Here is a 21,836-nt window from a genome sequence, read left to right as displayed (position 1 = left end):
TTATTGTAAAAAAAATTTTTATCTCTAAAAAAATATTTTCAAATTTTAAAAGAAATTCTATAGAAATTCTATAGAAATTTAAAAAAAATAATCTAATAGAAAATTCAAAATTAATAAAAGTTAAATATTAAATGATTATTTAATTTCTTTAGATTATTATTGATTTTTTATTGATTTAGAAAATATTGAATTTATAATATATTAACACTTAAAATAATTATATTTTTAAAGATCTCAATTTATATTTTAACTTTAATAATAATATTTATTTTTTATTTTTATATAATTATCTATTTTAAAAATTAAAATTTAAATTATCTCAAATAATATACTACAACTATATTATCTTACATGATATATTATGTTAACAAATTTAAATCTCAAATTTTTATTGGTCAATTATTTTTGATGGATTTACTTCCGTTAAGTGTGAACGATACTTAACGCTTGTATTCTAGCAGAATCATCTCGAATACTATTTACAGGTTACTCAAGTACTTTGCTCAAGTGTAGTGAGCGAATATTTAAAAAATTGAAAAATTGTAATACAAAATATAAAAATGGTAAGTTATAAGTTAAATATTTTATTTCAAAGAATATAAAATTTTTATAAAAATAGAAAACTTTTACTCAAAAATATGAATTTATATTGGCGATTTTGTTATAAGAGAAATTTATAAAATTAATTTGATTTATATAAGCAAAGTATATAATTTTTTTCGATACTAATGAAAAATTATATACAGATATATTATTGATCACAATAATAAATTAAAATATATATATAAAAATGAAAATCGTATTATAGTTTGAATTGATCTAACCTTATATGGCGATTAATTTCGGCTTAGTTCCATATTGTATATGAAATCAATATAATTAATGTGTTATAAAATATTCAAATTTTAAATACTATTAAATATTGATTAGTTTATAGAATATTGATTGTGAATATTTTATATAATAACAAAAGAAAAAAATTAATTCTTAATTCACTTGTCTTAAAATTTGACAGACTTCATATTTGTTGCCATAATATTATAAAACCACATGTGCATTTAAATATAAAATAATAAAAATGGGAAGATATATGAGAGTATATTATCATTATTATTATTATTATTATTATAATCAATATTATTAATAATGAATACATAATTTATTTACATATATATTTTATAGCAACCGCAAATAATTTTACTTAAAGAAGGCACAGATGCTGCACAAGGAAAACAACAATTAATATCAAATATAAATGCTTGTCAAGTAGTAGTAGATGCTGTAAGAACTACATTAGGTCCTCGTGGAATGGATAAACTTATTGTTGATCAAAATGGTAAAGCAACTATCTCAAATGATGGTGCTACCATTTTGAGGCTTCTAGAAATTATTCACCCTGCAGCTAAAACTTTAGTAGATATTGCAAAGTCTCAAGATGCAGAGGTAAATAATATCTCATAAATAATATAAAAATTCTGTAAAAAATAAAAATAGTAATGTGATTAAAATATAACATTACTAACTAATTTACAGAGAATAATATATTAAGAACTTATAGACTGATAACATTTTAAAGATATATAGTTATCTCAATAGTGTTCAAACATATTAAATTATATTCATTTTACAAATATTTTGCATATATTTTAATTATCATTCACATTATAGGTTGGTGATGGTACTACAAGCGTAGTTTTATTAGCAGGAGAATTTTTAAAGCAAATGAAACCATTTATTGAGGAAGGAGTTCATCCACGCATTATGATTAAAGCTCTTCGCCTAGCACTTCAAATAGCAATTGATAAAATAAATGCAGTGAGTGTAAAAATAGATAAATCTGATCAAACAAAACTAGTGGAACTTCTAGAAGAATGTGCAGCTACATCTATGAGTTCAAAATTAATTCATCAGCAAAAAGAGCTTTTCAGTCGTATGGTTGTAAAAGCTATTATGATGCTTGATGAAATGTTACCTCTTAATATGATTGGTATTAAAAAGGTATTGATACATTATTTAAAAATTAATATAATTTATTAACATTATTTAAAAATTAATATAAAAATATTAATTTTTAATAATATTATAAAAGATATTATAAAAGATGTTATATTAAATTTATTCATCATTATATACATTATGTAGGTTTCTGGTGGAGCATTAGAAGATTCAGAATTGGTTAAAGGAGTAGCTTTTAAAAAAACATTTTCTTATGCAGGATTTGAAATGCAACCCAAAAAATATCAAGATTGTAAAATTGCTTTATTAAATATAGAATTAGAACTTAAAGCAGAAAGAGATAACGCTGAAATACGCGTGGATAATGTTACGGAATATCAAAAAATAGTTGATGCTGAATGGCAAATTTTATATGATAAACTTGACAAAATCCATAAAAGTGGAGCACAAGTTATATTGTCGAAATTACCAATTGGTGATGTTGCTACACAATATTTCGCAGATCGAGATATGTTCTGTGCAGGTAGAGTTCCTGAAGAAGATTTAAAAAGAACAATGAAAGCATGTGGCGGAAATATTCTAACAACTGTACATGACATTAAAGATTCAGATCTTGGTAGATGTGAAACATTTGAGGAGAGGCAAATTGGAGGAGAAAGGTATTTTAAATTCAATAAATTATTTTATCAATAATTTTATATCAAAATAATCATTTTTTAGATTTAACTTCTTCTATGAAGGATCACGTGCTAAAACATGTACATTTATATTGCGTGGAGGAGCGGAACAATTTTTAGAAGAAACTGAAAGATCTTTGCATGATGCTATAATGGTTGTAAGACGATTATTTAAAACAAATGCTTATGTAGCTGGTGGTGGAGCTATTGAAATGGAATTATCAAAAACATTGCGAGATTATTCTCGTGTGATAGCAGGAAAAGAACAACTTTTAATTGGAGCAATAGCTCGTGCACTTGAAGTTATACCAAGGTACACATTTTTGCTTTTAATTTTTATTTCATTATTCAAATTTAAATTTTATAGGAAAATAATAATTCAGACAAAATAATAATAATTTCAGACAATTATGTGATAACGCTGGTTTTGATGCAACAAATATTTTAAATAAATTGCGACAAAAACAACATAAAGGCATGCATACTTATGGTGTTGATATCAATACTGAAGATATTGGTGATAACATGTTAGCTTATGTATGGGAACCTGCTGTTGTAAAAATTAATGCTCTAACAGCAGCAACTGAAGCAGCATGTTTAATTTTATCTGTTGACGAAACTATAAAAAATCCTAGAAGTAGTCAAGATAATGGACCACAAGCTCCAATGAATCGTGGCATGGGAAGACCAATGTAATAAGAAATTGTGTTATTCTCCTCAAAAATATATTAACGTATTGCAACAATTCGTTTATATATTATGAATTATTCAACAATTTTTACATATTTTTTTTCTACATTGTAATATATGATAAAATAGATTTCAAAAACTTTTTCAAAACAGTTCAATATTTTATCATAAAAATTACAATCAGAGTAGCATTTAATATTAAGTATATTATATTTCATATGTATTGATTAAAACATTGTTCAATTTTGCATTTATAAAATTACAATTATTGATTTTTTTTTACAATTGTAAAATTTAACATTAAAAAAAAATTACTTGTATGCTTAAAAAAAGATTAAAATAACTTTTAGCTTTCATTATATTTGTTAATCTCATCAATATTAATAATAATAATAATTATTTGTTATTAAACAAAATTTCATAAATACTCATTATTTTTAATTTAACATTTTAATTTTTTTTTCATATGCTTATAGTGAAATTTTAATTTGTTATCTATAATTTTTGTGAATCTTATGAATATATAAAATAAATAAAAAGATATTCGAAATTCTTCACGAATTGACAAGAATTTAAAAAATTATGAAATCAATATCATTTTCAGAATTGGAGCAAATAAAACTAGTTACATGAGGTAGCAAATAATAGAAGGATAGAGATAGGATAAGAATTGGTCATCAGCGCCATCTCTTGAATATTTTTAAAAAAATTTTTGAATTTAAGAAATAGCGTTAATGATCAATTCTTATCTTTATCTTATTTCCTTATATATAAAATTTTATTTGCGATTTTCTAAAGATAAAGATGTTGATTTCACAATTTTTTATTTTATTCTCTTATATTTTATTTCTCTGTTCTTAATTTATTATGTTCTTGTCTATATTTGTTTTATAAAATTTGTGAGAGAAGAGGAGTTCAAAAGAAATCGCCAATTGACTTTATTGTCTTTCTTATTTAAGTTATTAAAAATTTTAACAGATTCGATTTGATTATTATATGTTATAAATATATGTCTATTTGTCTGTTTTCGAATTTTTATTTATAAAATTTACATATATTTCTATATATATTTTATATATAAATTCATATATTATATATATTTTATATATAAATTTTTCTATATTGCATATATATATATAAAATTTCTAATATTGATGTTAAATATTGATCGATATAACATATAATATGTGATTCTAAAAATATTTTTAATAATATATTTTAATAAAATTATTAATTTTCTCATCAAATTCAAATTGTTTCAATAATTGGATAATTCCTTCGATAATTGTAGACAACTTCATTTATATAACAACCTTCACAGGTTAATTTTATCTATGTTCAAAAGAAATAGAACGAATTACTGATTATTTGTAAATAATTTGTGATGCGATCTTTCATTTAAAAAGTACATATTTTATTAAGCTCATTATAAGATATGGATAACAAATTATACAATTACAGAAACAAATTATTATTGAAAAAAACATTGATTTAAAAATATCTTTAATTATTAAAAAAAAATATAATATTAAATAATTACTATAAAAAATCGATAAATATGAAAACCGAAACTTCTTGGAAACGTCGATTTTTGCGAAAAAGATTGAAATATACATTAATTTGTGTTTTCATAGCTGCTATTATATTCGTTGTACACCAATTATTTTATTTCAAAGAACTTAATCAAGCGATTGTAGGAAAATTAATAAGTGGATCTGTACGAACATCTAATTATATTATTACTGGTAAAGTAAATTCAAAGTGGAATGAACCATTACATTCAAAACTGCTTCGTGATAAACATGGTCGAACTGTATCATTACGTGGTACACGTGATCAAGATATTTCAAAATATTTACCAAATGTGCGAGGAAAATTTGTTTGTGTCGTATCAAAAGATGAAATAGATTTTATTAAAATTAATGATAATTATTGTGATTGTCCTGTGGATGGTAGTGATGAACCTGGTACCAATGCATGTAACAATGGTATCTTTAATTGTGAACTTTCATCTTCACAATCTATAGGTATTTAATAATTTATATTTTATTATATGTTTATTTTTCTTTTAATTTTATAAATCTTTAATTTTATAAATCCTAGTAAAAATACCATCTTATAAAGTTAATGATGGATATTGTGATTGTTGCGATGGATCTGATGAATGGGCTGAAATTAAAATATCACATTTAAATAATGGTAAATATATTTATTAAAAAACTACATAAAATTTAAATAATTTACATTATATTAGACATTAATTATTAATAATATAATATATATATATATATATATATATAAATTAAATATTGTTTTTCTATTTAGCAATTATTTGTTTCAGAGTCTGGAAGTATAACTTATTATCGTACTAAATGTCAAAATAGATGTTAATAAAGAAACATATATAGATATATGTTTAAAACATCTATAGAAAATTCTTATTTTATATATAGATCTTTTAATTTAAATTATCTTTTTTCTGATCTTCTATAATTTTTTTAATCTAAATTAATACTTCTATATCTACTCTATTGTGTGTATATGTGAATAGATTAAGTTTTATAATGTACAAAGTTGTATTTTGTGAAATGTACTATTTGTATTATATAATTATAGAAATGTTATTTAAACTATCATAAAAATATTTAAAAATTTTCATTAAAAATACTGATTAGATGATATAATAAAAAAAGATTATGTAATAAAAAATATATTGTGAAACATTTTTTATGTATAAATATTAAAATATTAAGTTATTAGAAATTTTAATATAATACATAATATTGTATATTGTAATATGAAACATGCAATTGAATTTCTATTNAAAAAAAAAAAAATAAAATTTCTTGCAATTATGGATTTTCTTTTATTTATTTTTTTTATGAAAAATTATAGAATTATATATGAAGTTTAATATTTTATATAATTAATTTTATATAATTAATTTAAATGATAGAGGTTCTATTGTAAAAAAATATTTGTAATTAATCTAATAGTATTATTTTCTCAAAAATTATAAATAAGGTACATAACAAATTACTGTGCATAACTTCTAATAGCTTTAAGAATATTAAAGTGATTTTGTAAACTTCTTTTTTTATCTGCAAAATGTAAAGTTCGTTTTACAGGAATTTTCATACTTTGTAAAATATTACAAAAGAGACTTTCTTCTTTACCAATCCATGGACGATGAGAATCTTTAATTTGATATGGTGTCACATGAACATGAATGTCCATTCCTAAAATGATATATAGATTTTTTAAATCTAAAGTTAATAAAGAATTCTCTAAAAAAAAATTTCAAATTTGATAAAGTATATTACTTAATTTTGTAAGAGATTCTAATATAGGCTTATCTACAATCCATGTATCCTTAGAACCTGCATGCCCACCATCTAACCACCATATACTTTTAATAAGATTTATGAAATTATTAATGTTCATATCAGGTTCTGATTTATTTTGATAATAGTGAAATTCATGTAATAATTGATTTAAAACAACACAGCCTTTACTAAAGCCCATTAATGTTATGTTTAATTTTTCAATACTAAAATGAGTAAATTCCTAAACAACAAGTATATTTATTTTAATTCAATTATAATTTGTAGTTTTATATATATATATATGAAGTAATTAAATATATATACCCTGTTTGCATTACACATTTTAATATGATTTAAAGAAGATTTAATTAATTCTTGCAAATGTTCTAAAGCATTATATATTGGAAGAAATGATGGCACACCATATTCGTTTGATAATACAAAATTATTAAAAGAGCTTATTGTTCCATATATTCTAAAATAATATTGACGTTATTAATATTAAAAATTATATAAAAAATAATTTATTATTTTTATATTTGTCACCTAGATGGTCGAATTAATAGCACATGTTTTTTAGGAAAGTTTATATTAAGTATTTTAGCAGTATTTTGTAAACTCCATTCTATATAAGTTTTGTTAGCTGTATGTTCCATATTTTCTTGAATATCCTACAATCAAAATATGCTTACATATTGTATTTTTATTTAATAAAATCATAATGATAAATATTATTTTATATACCTGAATGTCACCTCCAAAATATAGAAGAACATCTTGACTTGGTGATAACATTGGATATGAATAAATTATATCATTATAACGACCGATAATACCAGGAACGTTTTTCCAAATCCAAATTTTATTAGATGTCATAATTTTTTAATATTTTTTATAAGGTTATAATAAAAATGAATATGATAAATTTTATTATGTTTATCACATTTATTCAATGAAATATTTCATTTCTATAATGTTGAATATTAAATATTTGCAAAACTATTGTACAATTTTTGTATAATTATACATACAACAACGTTTCATACTTATACGATGGAATTGAATGATGGTTAAATTGATACAATGTTCTATTGATGTTTGAATAAAATAAATTTATTTTTTAATAATTTAGTTTTTTAATATATTTGTTTATATTAAACAAATTTTTTATTTATAAAATAAAAAATATATAATCAAAATTTTAAAAAATTATAATATATGTATGTTCTATATAGATAGTTTTTATAGGATTAAAACACGTGGTTTTTACATTATATTAGTGAATCAACATACATTAGAATTTTTATATAAAAAAATTTATTATTTTATATTTATTTTATATTTATTATAATTTTTTATAAATTATGTTTGATTTTAAATCTATTTTGAATCTAACTTTTATCATGAATAGAGTCCAACAACTATTACGTAAGATATAACAAAAATAGTGAACTTCCAATCCAACTTTCGTTTAATTTTTTTATAATTATATTAAATTTGAAAATACTTAAATAATAAAAATTATATAATTTTATATTATTATATTACATAACCCAACTTTATACATATTTCTTTCAGTTTTAAAAAAACATAAATCAAAATTAATCATGCAATGTGGTTCAAACGTGAATATAACAATGTGGGATCCTGTTCAAATATTTACTCATCATTCACATTATAAATATGCTGTTGTTATATTAAACAGTCCACTTTATTGGAAAGATGACATTTTACTTCAAATTTGGAAAAATGGTATGTCCTTATGTTTAAAAATAAAAAAAAACAAAAAATATAAAGATTACATATATATGATAATATTTTTCGGATATAAATTTTAATCAGAAATATATATATATATATATCATAAATATATTATTCAGCTCAAATTAATGTTACTGTTGATGGTGGGACATACAAGTGGTTATGTTACTTAAAAGAACAAGGTATTGATCTATTAAATGAAAATCATAATGAATATGTACCAAATTTAATTACTGGTGACATGGACAGTTGTTCTCCTATAATTCTTGAAAAACTGAAGAATATGGGTTCAATAATTATTGAAACACCTGATCAAGATCATACAGATTATGCAAAAGCTTTGTTCCAATTGGGACAATATGTAAAGATGAAAAATATTAAAGTAATAATGAATGTTTCACAAAAATTAAAATCAAATGGATTATATTTAATAATGAGAAAGCTACTTTTTACAGCTAAATAGAATATACGTGTTCACAGACTTCTCAGGAAGATTTGATCATATCATGGGAAATATTAATACACTTTATAAAAGTGATACGCTTATTGAACATGTACAAGTAATTGTTTCTTTAATTTAATTATTATATTATATTATATTATATTATAATTAAATTAATTATAACTTATTTTAAAATATTTTATTTTAATCATGAAATTTTATATTATTAATCAGGTGATTCAAATTGCAAGTGATTCAATGACATGGATTTTAAGACCAGGATTTCATAGCATAATTATTCCTAAAATTTTAATACAAAATAATAGCTGGTGTGGACTTTTACCAGTTGGTGCACCTGTGAACTGCATAATAACAACTGGTTTAAAATGGAATTTGAGTATGTATTGATTAATAGTGAAAGTGAAATGTTTTAATCAATTAAGTATTAATTAAGATTATATAATACATTAGATGATACATTAAAATAAAAAAAAAATATTTTTTATTTCTTAGATAATGCAACTTTACAATTTGGTGATTTGGTAAGTACATCAAATACATATGATAATTGCTCTGAAGTAACTGTCAATACAGATTCACCAGTAATATGGACTATGGGTATTGAACCATTACAAAAAAATACACATGATTATGATATATCATCAAATACATTTTGATGACATTTTAGTTTAGTTATTGATTTTCAACATTTACAATATTTTAAGTTTTTGTATAGTAGAAAAGAAAATATTTTGATAAATTGTATTTAAAATATTATATTATATTATAGGATATATATATATCCTATAGGATTAATATTAATTCTGCTATATTGTGGATACATATTTATCTTTTGAAATTGTATGTATGTTTTATTATATCTTATCTTATTTAAAATGCAGAATATTAAACAATTTTTTATTAATTTAAATTATAGAAATATAAAAGATCTTCTTTATACATTTAATATAATTTGTGTTTATGAGTTTGTAAGATTTATTTTTTATTATATAATTTTAAAGATAATAAGATAATGATTTTATTTTTAATAATATTTTAAAATAAATTATAAAAGAAAAATTGCATAATAGATGTATTTTAGAATTGTATAATCGGAGTACTACATCATTGTTTTTATAAGAATATAGTAATTCAAGTAGTACTTATGATATCTAGTCCAGTTTTCTTTTCTACTTATACATACAGAATAAATTTCAGGTTCCTAATTTTATTTTGATATTCATCATCCTTAAATTATAAAAAAATTTACAAAAATGCACATGACAAAATTTATAAAGATGATAATTATTAATATAATTAAATTAATATTATATAATTTAATATCATTTAATACATAATATTTAAATCATATTTTAATTAATATTATACATTTTAATAAGTTCAACTATATATTTTAATCCATGATATTTAAAATTGTGTTAAGCACATTATGAAAGCAATAGTATATATGTATATACATATAAAATAATATAAAAAGAAAAATATTATTATAATATTTGTATTCTTTCAAGTTTTATTTGAAATATGAATTTTGATGACACATATGATATAATCATATTTAAAATATTAAATAATTGATTTAAGTCATAAATTTAAGTCATTTAGCTATCACAAAATAATTTCTATACAAGTATCATAAAATTTCTGTATAAAAACCAATTTTATCAATAATAATTAAAACCAGTATTATATACATTCCTTTAAATTTCACACTTAATATTATTAATAAAAATAAATTGTGTTTTTCATTTGAAAAAGAAATAAAAATAATATAAAAGTGTATAAGAATCTAATTGAAATTGAATATATTTCAAAGTTTTTTTCATTTAGTTTGTTATTATTTTATTTTTTGTAAATTTTAATTTTTTCGAAATTTTATGAAAAGTAAATATAATCTACGTAATAATTAAATATGTGATTGTGATAGATTAGATATAAGATTAAAAATAATGCTAATTTGTTGAGTGTTACTTACATTAAGTCAAAAGTATTGCTATTGTTTAAAGAATTTAAAGGAATTTGCACAAATTTAATAATAATTATAATTATAGCAATAGTAATAAATATTTTATGTAAAAATAAAAATTCTGAAATTAATATTATAAAAATGATTATTTTAATATATCGTATATAAAAATTGTATAAAATTAAAAATGTTTATATATATATATATATATACATATATATATATATATATACAAACAAATAATTAATTATTTTAATAAACAATTATCTTTTTGCTTTTAATTTGAAGATTAAAAATTATATCATTGTCCATAATAAAATGTAATTAAGTAAATAATGTTGAATTTAAAATATGTATGTATTTATATTTATATATATTTTTCATAATTGATATGTTAATTAGTTATAGTTTTTATAATTAAGTCAATATATGAATCTCAATTTGATTGTTAATGTATAAATATATTTTTTTTGAAAAAATTCTTATATTATAAATAATAATAATAAAAATAATGAAAATAAATTTGTAGTACATATAATTACCTGATTATTATATATTGAATAATTTTAAAAAAATATATTAAATATTGTATTTATATGTTAAGATATGTTATTCTGTAAAAAATAATATGTTTTATAATATATAAATAAATATAAATATATAAAAATAAATATATAAGAATATCTATATTTTTATTTAAATTGTATTTATTTTTTCACATATTGTATTATAATACTCTGAATTATATACTTTAATAAAATGACTTATATAAGTTTATAATAATTAATAATAAATTTAATAATAATTTTTTTTTATTATTTATATTAATTTTTATATTCTTTTATAATAAAAATCAATTAATTTTTAATTAAATTTAGAAAAAAAATTATTAAAATTTATAGATATATATTTAATAATATCACACAGATGTGTATATAATGTGCAATAAAAAAAACAGAATTTTTATGAATCAAATTATTTACATGTGTAAATATAATAAAAGAATATATAAAACTAATAATTCATTATAAAAAATTCATAATTTTTTATTTATATTATTTTAAAAAATTAAATTATTTTTATTAATAATAATTATAAATAAAAATATTTAATTAATTGACATATTATTATATTTCAAACATGACAATGTTTCAAATTCGGTATAAAATTCGATCCGTTGTTTTTTATTTCAAAATACTAAGTTCGATGATCACAATCAATCTGACTTGATTTAATCAAATTTTAATAAATTATATGAGAAAATCCTTAACTGTCTAGATAATAATGCATCTCTAAAAATCAATCATAGATTTGTTTTTTACTAATTTTTGATGCATATTCTTTTTTAAATAAATTATAAAATTATCCTTTAAATAAATTAGAGAAAATTGTAGCAACAAGACAGATTTTCTCCTAATTTTTTATTCTTGTTTATTTGATTTTTAAATATATTATAAAAAATTTATTTTTTTATAAATGACAATAAATAAATTATATAAAGTTTTGTTTATTATTATTATTATTATTATTTGATTTGAGATATTCCGCAGCTATTTCAAAAATAAAACTCTAAAATTTATTTAAATGCAAAAATAATAAATTGTTCTTAAATATATTTCAAATCTTATTAGCAATGTGTATCTATTAATATAATTTATTATTATTTTCAATTTATAAAAAATATTGTTCAATTTATAAAAAATTCTACATAAAGTCCTAATATATGATAAAATTACATTATAAAGTAATAATATAATAAATTTTTAATATAAAAGAATATTTATATATAATATAAATATATTATATATAATTATATTACTTTATAGATATATTATAGATTATATATAAATATATATAAAAATATAAATATATTTGCATATATATATTTTAATTTACATTGTATGAATATAAACTTATGATACGCATATACAAATGCGATTAGCTGCACCGGGGGTGGTAAACCACTAAAATACGTACTTACGCACATATATGTATATATATGTTACAACGATCAGCTGTAGCGGTGTTTACATTTGTTGGCATCCTCGACGACGGTATACAGCGTAGTGGGGTTGCGGCCACTGGCCAGTTCCTTACGGTCTTTCGAACAGTTGATATCGTTTTTGCGGTAGTTTTCTTAATTATTAATCGTTAACTAATTATTCGCGAGTTCACGGTGAAAGTTTCATAGAGATATAAAGTGTGATATAGTGAATGTATCAAATGTGTTATAATTGGCCTAATAATCGAACGAAATCGGTAAGTCGTTGACATTATATCTGATAAATTGTATTTGACGTTCTCCATACATCCTCTATGTGTACAAATATCAAAGAATTCGCCGATGTAAATGTGGATATTTAAACACGATACGAAACACGAAATTTAACACAAAGAGCAAGATTTCTCATATATATACAAGTTCAAGTGTATTCTATCGTTAGAATTATCGAATATACTACGTGTTACGTAGTATACATCTACTAGTTGATGCAATGTATTTCTTTTCGTTACGCGATATCGCGCGCCAGTGCCGCCGCTGTTTCGCGGTTTTCGAAACACGAGATACATGCATCGAACTCTTTACCGTTATCTCATAGCGTGCGTTTTCACATGGACGAGTAATCGTCGATGATAACATTTTTTGAAGTAGTTTTCGCATATATCGCTGCGGGCTATCATTAATTGGACTCTTTCGATTTAGAATGTATACTCGTATTTTGCATCGATAGTAAGTTTTTAATTAGCTTCTGGTCAAGGTGAACCGCGATCGAGAACATTTATCGGCTTGATTCTTCCGTGGCGCGTTTACGTGGTTTAGCGAGAGAAGTATAGTACCGTTTGGCCCGACTACTGTGCCTTGCTACCAAAATGGTGTCAGACACTGAGTGTAAATAACCTTATGAACGTAAGAATAGACGTACGAGACGAATTGGGTTTATATATCTGTTGCGCCGAAGAAAGCGTTCTTGTGTATATTAGACGCACGGGTACGCGTTTTGGCAACCGTTCTTATTAGATTTCGTGCAGATGTCTTGAAAGAAATTTCTAACACGGTCACCTCGATTTCAGAAGCATTAATAATTAATTCGCAACATATCATAACGAACATGAACTAAACACGCATATATATTATGTACTGTAATTTTATTTGAATTAATAAAATTGACTCACTATTTTTTGATTTTATATTGGCTTTGTTTATGTTAATTTAATTGAAATTTTAAATTATTTTTTATGAAAATTATTTAATTAAAACTATAACAAAGCTATAACTGTGGATAATTGGAGTATACTTTGCGCAAGATATGAGGGATATAAACAAGGACCCATGAATTTCAATCTCTTACGCTATTTTAAACGAGGGAGATAATTTTAACATTAATCATTATCAGGAATTTGAACGTTACTACGCTGCTTTAAGTGCGTTTTCAACGTAAGCTAACATTCAATATGCGTTAAAAGATTGTTATTATTCTTGATTCTTTGAAAGATCGTACCAATAAATATATAATTCACATATAATATTCGCACAAATTAAATTTAATCATTAATTTTATATTATTGACATAAAAAAATTGACTTATTCATTATTCATATTATTCAAAATAATATAAAAATTTCTAATATTTTATTCTATTATATTTTTAACGTTTTTAAAATGTGACTTATTAATACATACTCATTGATACTAAACTATATAATCGAAATAGAAAGAAATCTAAACATTTATTTTTTATGTATCTAATTAAAAAATATATATATATATTTATATTATCTACAATAAATTTGAAAATATTATTTAATTTATATTCAAACATTCTATATCATAATAGATATATGCATTACGATCGACGAGTCACGTAAGACTCGTGTTGTTGGTAATAGTCATCCACGACAACGAACGCGAAACATCGCATATTCGAGAATGCAAATGAATTGTAGACTGCGTTTGCTTGTGGTCGAGACATGAAATCTACACGTGCGAGGCTAGAATGATTTTATAGAAGCATATCAGTGAGGATTGCATGCGCGCATTGTGAACGTGTGCCCGATTGTATAGGAACAAAACTTGGCGCCGCGATCTTGCATCAGCGATGCTAAAGTAATAAGGCAGTCTTGAATGTCAACAGTGTCTAGACGGATAGTAAAACTTTTTGGCAGAGTGAATGAGAGGAAAATCTAGAAGCGTCAGATTGCAAGATGTTTTTAATAATCGCATTTTTTACCTCTATTTTCCTCAATTCTTTTCGATTAAAGATTTTAGAAACAATAGAATAGATCCATTTTTGATCCAGTTTTTGAATTATTGTATGTAATGTATATACATGAAAATGAAAACATATATATATACATGAAAATTTTATATAAAATAGTATAAGATAACAAAAAGTATTGATAAAATATAAGCGATTAAGATTATTGGTGATCAAAATATGATTTATCTAGAATTATTTGATGAATATTTAAAAATATGTGAAATTAAAATTTGATTATTATTCTTTTTTGATCGAAGATTTTGAAATAAAATGAAAGTAGATCTATTTTTGGCAATTTTTGAATCATTATGCATAATACATAAATAAAAAAGAATATTATATATATTTTGTGCATATTTTGTGCAGAGAATATAATATTCTTATAGAGTGAATTTTTTTTATGTAAAATGAGAATAAATTTTATATTTTATTATTTATTGCTAATGAAAAACATTTTCTTTGATGCAATTTTGAAACAAATTTCTTTAAATTTGTTAAAAATTAAAATAAAAATTGTCAACTCGATAATTAATTAATTATGTATGAAAATTATATTTTTTTATCATATTATTTAAGTTAATAATTTTATAAGTAATTCTCCTTTGAAATTGTTACAAATGGATCTGTCTTCTTCTCGTTACAAGGTCTTCGGATTCGTTCCATCATGTTTTCTCGCTAATTCGCCCCCGCAGAAGAGACTTGGATATAAATAAAGCAGGTAATATCGATTTTTTTCCTGGTATGGGGGTGAACAAAGTTGAAGGGTGACCGTCGAGGGAATTGCAATCGATATTATTATCGAGTCAATCATCTGTTTGGACGCTTTTACCTCTTAATAATCGAGCGAACTTCTTAATATTTTCACACGAATTTCATTTCCAATGGTATATAATGCAGGTACTTAATGCATACACGAAATCATTTCTTTCGCGCGTTAATCAAATTCGCGATTAATCAAATTTCGTTTGATCGAAACTTCGTCTAGAGAAATCTTATAATTTTCTTAATGATGATAAACTCGAGTAACGTTCCTGTTACAAGTGAGATGAAAGAAACGAACAAACATGTTTTTTTTTTTTTTAAAGAAAGTGAAATTTAAAATGTCAGCGAATATTTACACATATATTATGTAGGTATAAAAATTGTTGTTTACGAAGAATTTCGAAATCAAATATAGACTATTTCGATTTAAATATAATTTATTTGTATCATTTGATGAATATATAAAAATATATAAAATGAAATTTTAAATTTAAATTAATCATTATTTCGAGAATTTAAAAATTAAAATTTAATTCGTTAGAATTTGATTTTTATAATGATGTATCTTGGAAATAGAATTATAAAAAAAAAAAAAATATTCAATCTTTTCTTTATCAATATTTATGATTTTTCTATTATATTTTAAACAAACGATACAATATAAATACATTTTTTTCAAAATCTTTTCATTACACGAATAAATATTTAAGTTTTCAAGTTTCAAGTTTTCAAGTTCAAGTTTTGAAATTCGCATTCAATATGTGTTTTTATGTTTAACTTATCTTCACCTTATGATTTATTTCTTTTTTCACAAGAAATATCAATTCATGTATGTGTAGTTTTTCATTTGCAACGAATATTTTTTAAGCTAATATTAATAATAATTCAAGCATATCAAAAAAGAAAAATATCGTTCGAATATTTAGCTCAAGTTTCGATTTAGAATATAAAATCTTCATAAAATGCATCGTTGAATTAATCTTGCATTTACATTCTTCTTGGTAACACGCAAGACACGATTTCCAGACTCCGCTCGGTTCTTTCGCATAGTTTCACCGTTCGACATTTCGATCGTATTGGAACTGACTATAGAATAAAGGCCGATCTTGAACTATTGCAAATACACTCGAATCTCTATAACTATAACTACGTTGATCATATTTTTCTTTCTAGGAAATAATAAATCAAAATCAAAAATTATTTTATGTTTAAAAAATACTTAATTTTGATACTCTTTATTAATTTTTATTCAAATCAGATTTGTGCTTTAAAATTTTATGAAATTTTATATAATTCATGTATTGCATTTGATGTAAGTGCAAATATTTCTACTTTTAATTGAGTTTTTCACTAATTTATTTATAAAGAATAAAAAGGTTATTAAAATAAATAAATAAATAAATAAATGTTCGATAAAAGACAGAACAGGTATTTATAAAAATTAAAATCTTTATAAGACTATATTTTTGTTCATTTTCTTCTGATATATAATATCTTCTTTTTTCAACTATTAGAATTAAATCGAATATTCGAAAATAGAAGATAACACTTATAAATTTTTTTTTGTGACTGTTTATTATTGGAAAAATTTTAATATTTTTACTAAATTATTATTTATTAAACCTCTTTCTGAACTTGAAGAGTTCGAAAAAGACAAAATTTCCATATTTTATGAATATTTATTTTTATCCTTGAAATTTGAATTATTAAGGTTTGACTATAGTTAAAAATATAGATCATTTACTTACTTTGCATATGCATAAATATGCAATACTTTTTTTCTCGTGTCCTGTTTCTCAAGAAATAGTTGTTAGATGCACACTTTTAATGTTACAATATATTAAAATTTCTTTAAGCGATATAAATATGAATAGATATAGAAAAATGTTATAATATTTTCTTTGATAAAATTATTATTTAATTACAGAAGAAATGATTATAATTTAATAATTGTATAAGGTGATATTTTATTATAGCTCATTATTTATCATATTATGAACAAGAATAAATGGAGAGAAATAAATAAAGTCGTGCAATAATATGGATAAAAGACGTTTTTCTTTATAAAAGTAAATATTCAAATAGAAAAATATTTTTATGATGTAGAATTATAGTAACGTGTCGTTTATTGATTTCTTTCACGGTTGATGGTTTCATTAGACACGCTTTTCTGGTTCGAATTTGTGTTAAGTTGCGAAATACAGATATATGAGGTGAAAATTGTTCACTTTTTAATGATATTGTCTTATTTTCATTTATCCAGGATACTTGTCGATTTTTTAATTTGATCTTCTTAATAAATAATTTCAATTATAATTAAATATTCTCAAATGAATACAAATATATTATATACTCATATTGTTAAATCTAATAATAGAAATCTAAACAATTTGTTATTACATTTGTCAATATTTGAACATATATTCAACCTTATCTTACATTATATCAAATAAAAAATTATTCATTCGTATAAAAGGTTCGTTTGCATGTTTTCTTATATTTCTCGTTTTTTCATTCTCGTGAAATTATGCACACGCGATTCTTTCTATGTTGAAATAATTTCCTGCCATAGGAATCGATAATAATACAAAAAGTATTTCCTATGAAATATATAAAATTTTCTATTAACATATTTTCTTCATAAATATTCGATTTTATTGAATTTTATTTTCTAAGATAATTTCAATGAATTCAATAGTTATTCATATTATATTATTCATATTATTAATTATAAAATAAAAAGACGATTGATTTTAAATTATTTGTTTTCATAATTGAATACATAAAAAATATTATTAAAATATTCTTTATTAGTTGAAACGAAACTTAAAAAATAAAAGAAATGTTATCGTTCTCTTATAAGATGTTCATTCTTCGGAACAAAATAAATTCTATTCGAAATATTTTTTCGAATACTGAACAGTTCGAGATATCTAATGCTCTATTAGAGCATTCTACGTATCATATTTTCTTTCTTCTATATCCTTTCGACTTTTGAATTCAAATTTTCGTGTATTCTGTTTATATATATTTTTAATAATAGGAAGGCACAATAAATTATTTTCTTGGCAGATAATTTCGCCATACAAAATTACAGCCAAGAAGTATTTTGTGATCTTGACGAACTAATATATATCTAACAAATTCTCTCCAATTTTAGGTAGATGATTTACAATTAAATATATCTATATTATACTTCAGAATTCTAAACTTTGAAATATATTTCATAACTTTTTTGAATGTTTGCTTTATTCTCAAAATATCACATATTTTATATATATATATATATATAAAACATATGCAATATCTTTTATATCTCGTATCATACGATCTATAAATTTNTATATATATATATATATAAAACATATGCAATACCTTTTATATCTCGTATCATACGATCTATAAATTTTTGTACATTCAAATTTTGCACAAACATGCATCAACATCTATTAATAACCGAATAATATAATAAATCTGATTAGGTAATCAGGTCTTCTATTAACCGGATACAACCGGTCTGATATTTCTAACCATAGGGGTTAGAAAATCTATTTGAGAGTGAAACTCTTGCGAGTTTCACTGAAGAATATTTTTTTCGCACATGGTATCGAGAGGTGAAAATTAATTTCAAATATATTCTCTTAATGTAATATATATTCTCAAGAGTAATTCTTTGAAAGTTTTACTTTCAAATGTATTCTCAACCCTAAGGAACGAAAAGAGGGCAGACTTTGTTTTCAAGTAGATTTCCAAGTTTATGGCACGTTGCTGTTTCGCATGAAGATGTCAGATTAATGTACTACTACTCGCACACAATGGAAATCTAAATATACTCTGTGAAAATATTTTTTAGAGGCAGAACTCGGACACGCTGCATAAGAAGTATATTTTTCTTTAAGTTTTCGTGGTTTATCGTAGATTTCTTTTTCTTCTTTTTTTTTTTCTTTTTCGAAAATAAAATTACACGAATACCTCTTTGACAATGATCATTCCATTCTTCGGTATTCTCATTGAATTCTCGCACGTATGTTTTGATTGTTTGGAAAATGATTATAAAATAGATGTCGTAATTGGTGATTAAATAATTATTTACCTCGTTGTCTTGAGATGGAATGTCTTGTTTTTATTCAAAAATTTTTCATTTTAGATTAGGTTCATGTCTTAGATTATTTAATTTTCGACATGATAATATATGTATATATATATTTATATTATTTAATTTATATTTTGTTAAATGGTTTAATGGATTTTTGGATTATTTTTTAAGTTTGATATATTTAAAAATTTCTAAGTACTTTTTTTAATACTTTGCAAGATAAATACGTATTAAATTTTATGATATCAAGTTGAACAAAAAAAGATAAAAATTAAAACCAAACAATATCGAATTATTTCAATATCAATTTATTTAAAGAATTCAATTTATTTAAAGAATTCAATATTTATATTTCGTGCTTTAGATTCTTCGTACAGAATTCAATGATAATGGAAGAAAATGAATATATTCAAAAACTTAAATGAAAATAATTTATAATAAATAAAAATGTTTGTAATAAATAATGCAAATATAAATTGCTTCGATAACTTTCAATTGAAAAAAATTTTATTATGAAAATTTAATTGCCAGACTTTTAAATAGTACATATTTATTAACATTACAATGTGAATAAAATCAAAAAAATGTATCGAGATTAATCTGTTATTAACATATGCCAGTATAATTAGCATTTCAAATGCAAAAGGTTAATTACTGTGAATGATGAGCTTAATGTTGATTCGATCTTTTCAAATGTGCCGCAAATTTGCCGCGGAATTTATGTCCCTTAAAATACCAGTTTACTGGTTTATTTCCTTTCTGACCAACCTAAGCAAGCAATGAGTCAGAAACCAGATACGACGGAAAGTCGACTTAATGGCTGGAACGGTGATGATTGGTTTACACGGTGGATTTTAGGAGTTGCAGTGTGATCGTTCATTTGTCTGGTCTGTGCACGACAGGGGATCTGTCATAGGAAATGACGTCAGAATTCGATAATGGATAAGACACACAATAATCAAACTATTATTACATCCTATATTTAACATTTCTCTCTACGATTTTCATTCAATGTTAAACAAATCAATTGCCAAAGTGATTTAATACAGAATTGATGAAAGTATAATTTTGATAATCTCTTTAAAAAGGGTGCTTTTTAAGAAGCTCGAAGAATTGAAAAATTAAATCTAGATCTTTAAAAAATTAAAAATTTTAAATAGTTTTAGATAATTAAAATTTTTTTCTCGATGTTTAGGTCTTTGCATCATAATTGTTTTTCTTTTTCAAGAAAAAGAAGTTTAATTCTAAAAATAGAGATAAATATAATTGTCATACCAAAGATAACCTCATTATCGTAAATGTTAACATGTTAAATGGCGAGCTATTTTGTTTATCTTCAAACGCAAGTCGCCAGTGACCCACATCCCACTTAACGCGTTAAAAAATGAAAATTCGCGGAAACTTTGATACTTCTAATGCAAACTTTGCTGGATCAATCGAGCATTCATTTTCAAAATGTCATATTTTCAAATCTGACAATTCATTTCGAGTCGCTGTTTTCCAATAATATAAATTGGACGAAATAATACATATTTTATCAGATTTTTATATGTTTCTCGATTTTCAAAAAAGTATTCAAATTTATCTAATTAATTGTTTAAAAAAAAACACAGCATTGAAGAAATAATGAAGAATTGTCGGCAATTCGAAAATAATTAATTATAAAGTATCTGGAAAGTTTAGAAATCAATTAGTGTAGTATCACATTTTCTAAAAATAATTTGTGTAGTATCAAAAACTTTTTTATTTAAATTTTCAATTGAAAAATTAATCAATATTAAATTATCGAAGAAATTATTTAATTGACCAAGAATTTGAACAATACAGAGATATTTTATTACTACTGTAATAAATCATTTTCAGAGAATGCGATTATCTTC

General features: G+C 22.2%; 4 protein-coding genes across 5 annotated transcripts in view; 3 read left to right on the top strand and 1 right to left on the bottom strand.

Annotated features, from left to right (window-relative positions):
* Window positions 1-458: 458 nt before the first annotated feature.
* Window positions 459-3,378, top strand: LOC122716591 (T-complex protein 1 subunit eta). The gene is made up of 6 exons (XM_043939830.1): window positions 459-563; window positions 1,183-1,443; window positions 1,669-1,998; window positions 2,143-2,615; window positions 2,677-2,946; window positions 3,038-3,378. The coding sequence occupies exons 1-6, from the start codon at window positions 561-563 to the stop codon at window positions 3,327-3,329; spliced, it is 1,629 nt and encodes a 542-aa protein (XP_043795765.1). The 5' UTR covers window positions 459-560; the 3' UTR covers window positions 3,330-3,378.
* Window positions 3,379-4,666: 1,288 nt separating this feature from the next.
* LOC122716563 lies at window positions 4,667-9,539 on the top strand. Its single transcript, XM_043939769.1, has 7 exons — window positions 4,667-5,350; window positions 5,427-5,522; window positions 8,228-8,401; window positions 8,530-8,792; window positions 8,866-8,970; window positions 9,087-9,249; window positions 9,366-9,539. Exons 1-7 carry the CDS (start codon window positions 4,882-4,884, stop codon window positions 9,527-9,529), a joined length of 1,434 nt encoding a protein of 477 aa, XP_043795704.1. The 5' UTR covers window positions 4,667-4,881; the 3' UTR covers window positions 9,530-9,539.
* LOC122716561 (UPF0565 protein C2orf69 homolog) lies at window positions 6,253-7,650 on the bottom strand. The gene is made up of 5 exons (XM_043939768.1): window positions 7,394-7,650; window positions 7,196-7,320; window positions 6,974-7,124; window positions 6,647-6,890; window positions 6,253-6,562 (listed from the first exon to the last, which is right to left on the bottom strand). Exons 1-5 carry the CDS (start codon window positions 7,523-7,525, stop codon window positions 6,360-6,362), a joined length of 855 nt encoding a protein of 284 aa, XP_043795703.1. The 5' UTR covers window positions 7,526-7,650; the 3' UTR covers window positions 6,253-6,359.
* Window positions 9,540-12,946: 3,407 nt separating the features above from the next.
* The window catches only part of LOC122716659 (V-type proton ATPase 116 kDa subunit a1-like), a 36,783-nt gene continuing 27,893 nt past the window's right edge, over window positions 12,947-21,836 (top strand). For both annotated transcript variants that reach the window (XM_043939953.1, XM_043939949.1), the window contains exon 1: window positions 12,947-13,098. The gene's annotated coding sequence lies outside the window, so the exon portion shown is untranslated. The remainder of the gene's footprint in view (window positions 13,099-21,836) is intronic.

Source organism: Apis laboriosa, unplaced genomic scaffold (genome assembly GCF_014066325.1).
Source record: "Apis laboriosa isolate Shangri-la unplaced genomic scaffold, ASM1406632v1 scaffold47_cov149, whole genome shotgun sequence".
In the NCBI taxonomy this organism is placed as follows: Eukaryota; Metazoa; Arthropoda; class Insecta; order Hymenoptera; family Apidae; genus Apis; species Apis laboriosa.
Note: the sequence above shows the minus strand (reverse complement) of the source record. Positions and strands in the feature narration are given on the sequence as shown.

Excerpts from the sequence above, each read along its gene's own strand:
- LOC122716591 (XM_043939830.1), top strand. Across the intron at positions 2,616-2,676 it reads AGGCAAATTGGAGGAGAAAG|ATTTAACTTCTTCTATGAAG; the intron begins GTATTTTAAATT and ends ATCATTTTTTAG. Across the intron at positions 2,947-3,037 it reads GCACTTGAAGTTATACCAAG|ACAATTATGTGATAACGCTG; the intron begins GTACACATTTTT and ends TAATAATTTCAG.
- LOC122716563 (XM_043939769.1), top strand. The coding sequence starts at position 4,882 with ATGAAAACCGAAACTTCTTGGAAACGTCGATTTTTGCGAAAAAGATTG. Across the intron at positions 5,523-8,227 it reads AATATCACATTTAAATAATG|TTTTAAAAAAACATAAATCA; the intron begins GTAAATATATTT and ends TATTTCTTTCAG. Across the intron at positions 9,250-9,365 it reads TGGTTTAAAATGGAATTTGA|ATAATGCAACTTTACAATTT; the intron begins GTATGTATTGAT and ends TTTATTTCTTAG.
- LOC122716561 (XM_043939768.1), bottom strand. The coding sequence starts at position 7,525 with ATGACATCTAATAAAATTTGGATTTGGAAAAACGTTCCTGGTATTATC. Across the intron at positions 7,321-7,393 it reads ATTTTGGAGGTGACATTCAG|GATATTCAAGAAAATATGGA; the intron begins GTATATAAAATA and ends TTTTGATTGTAG. Across the intron at positions 7,125-7,195 it reads CTATTAATTCGACCATCTAG|AATATATGGAACAATAAGCT; the intron begins GTGACAAATATA and ends ATATTATTTTAG.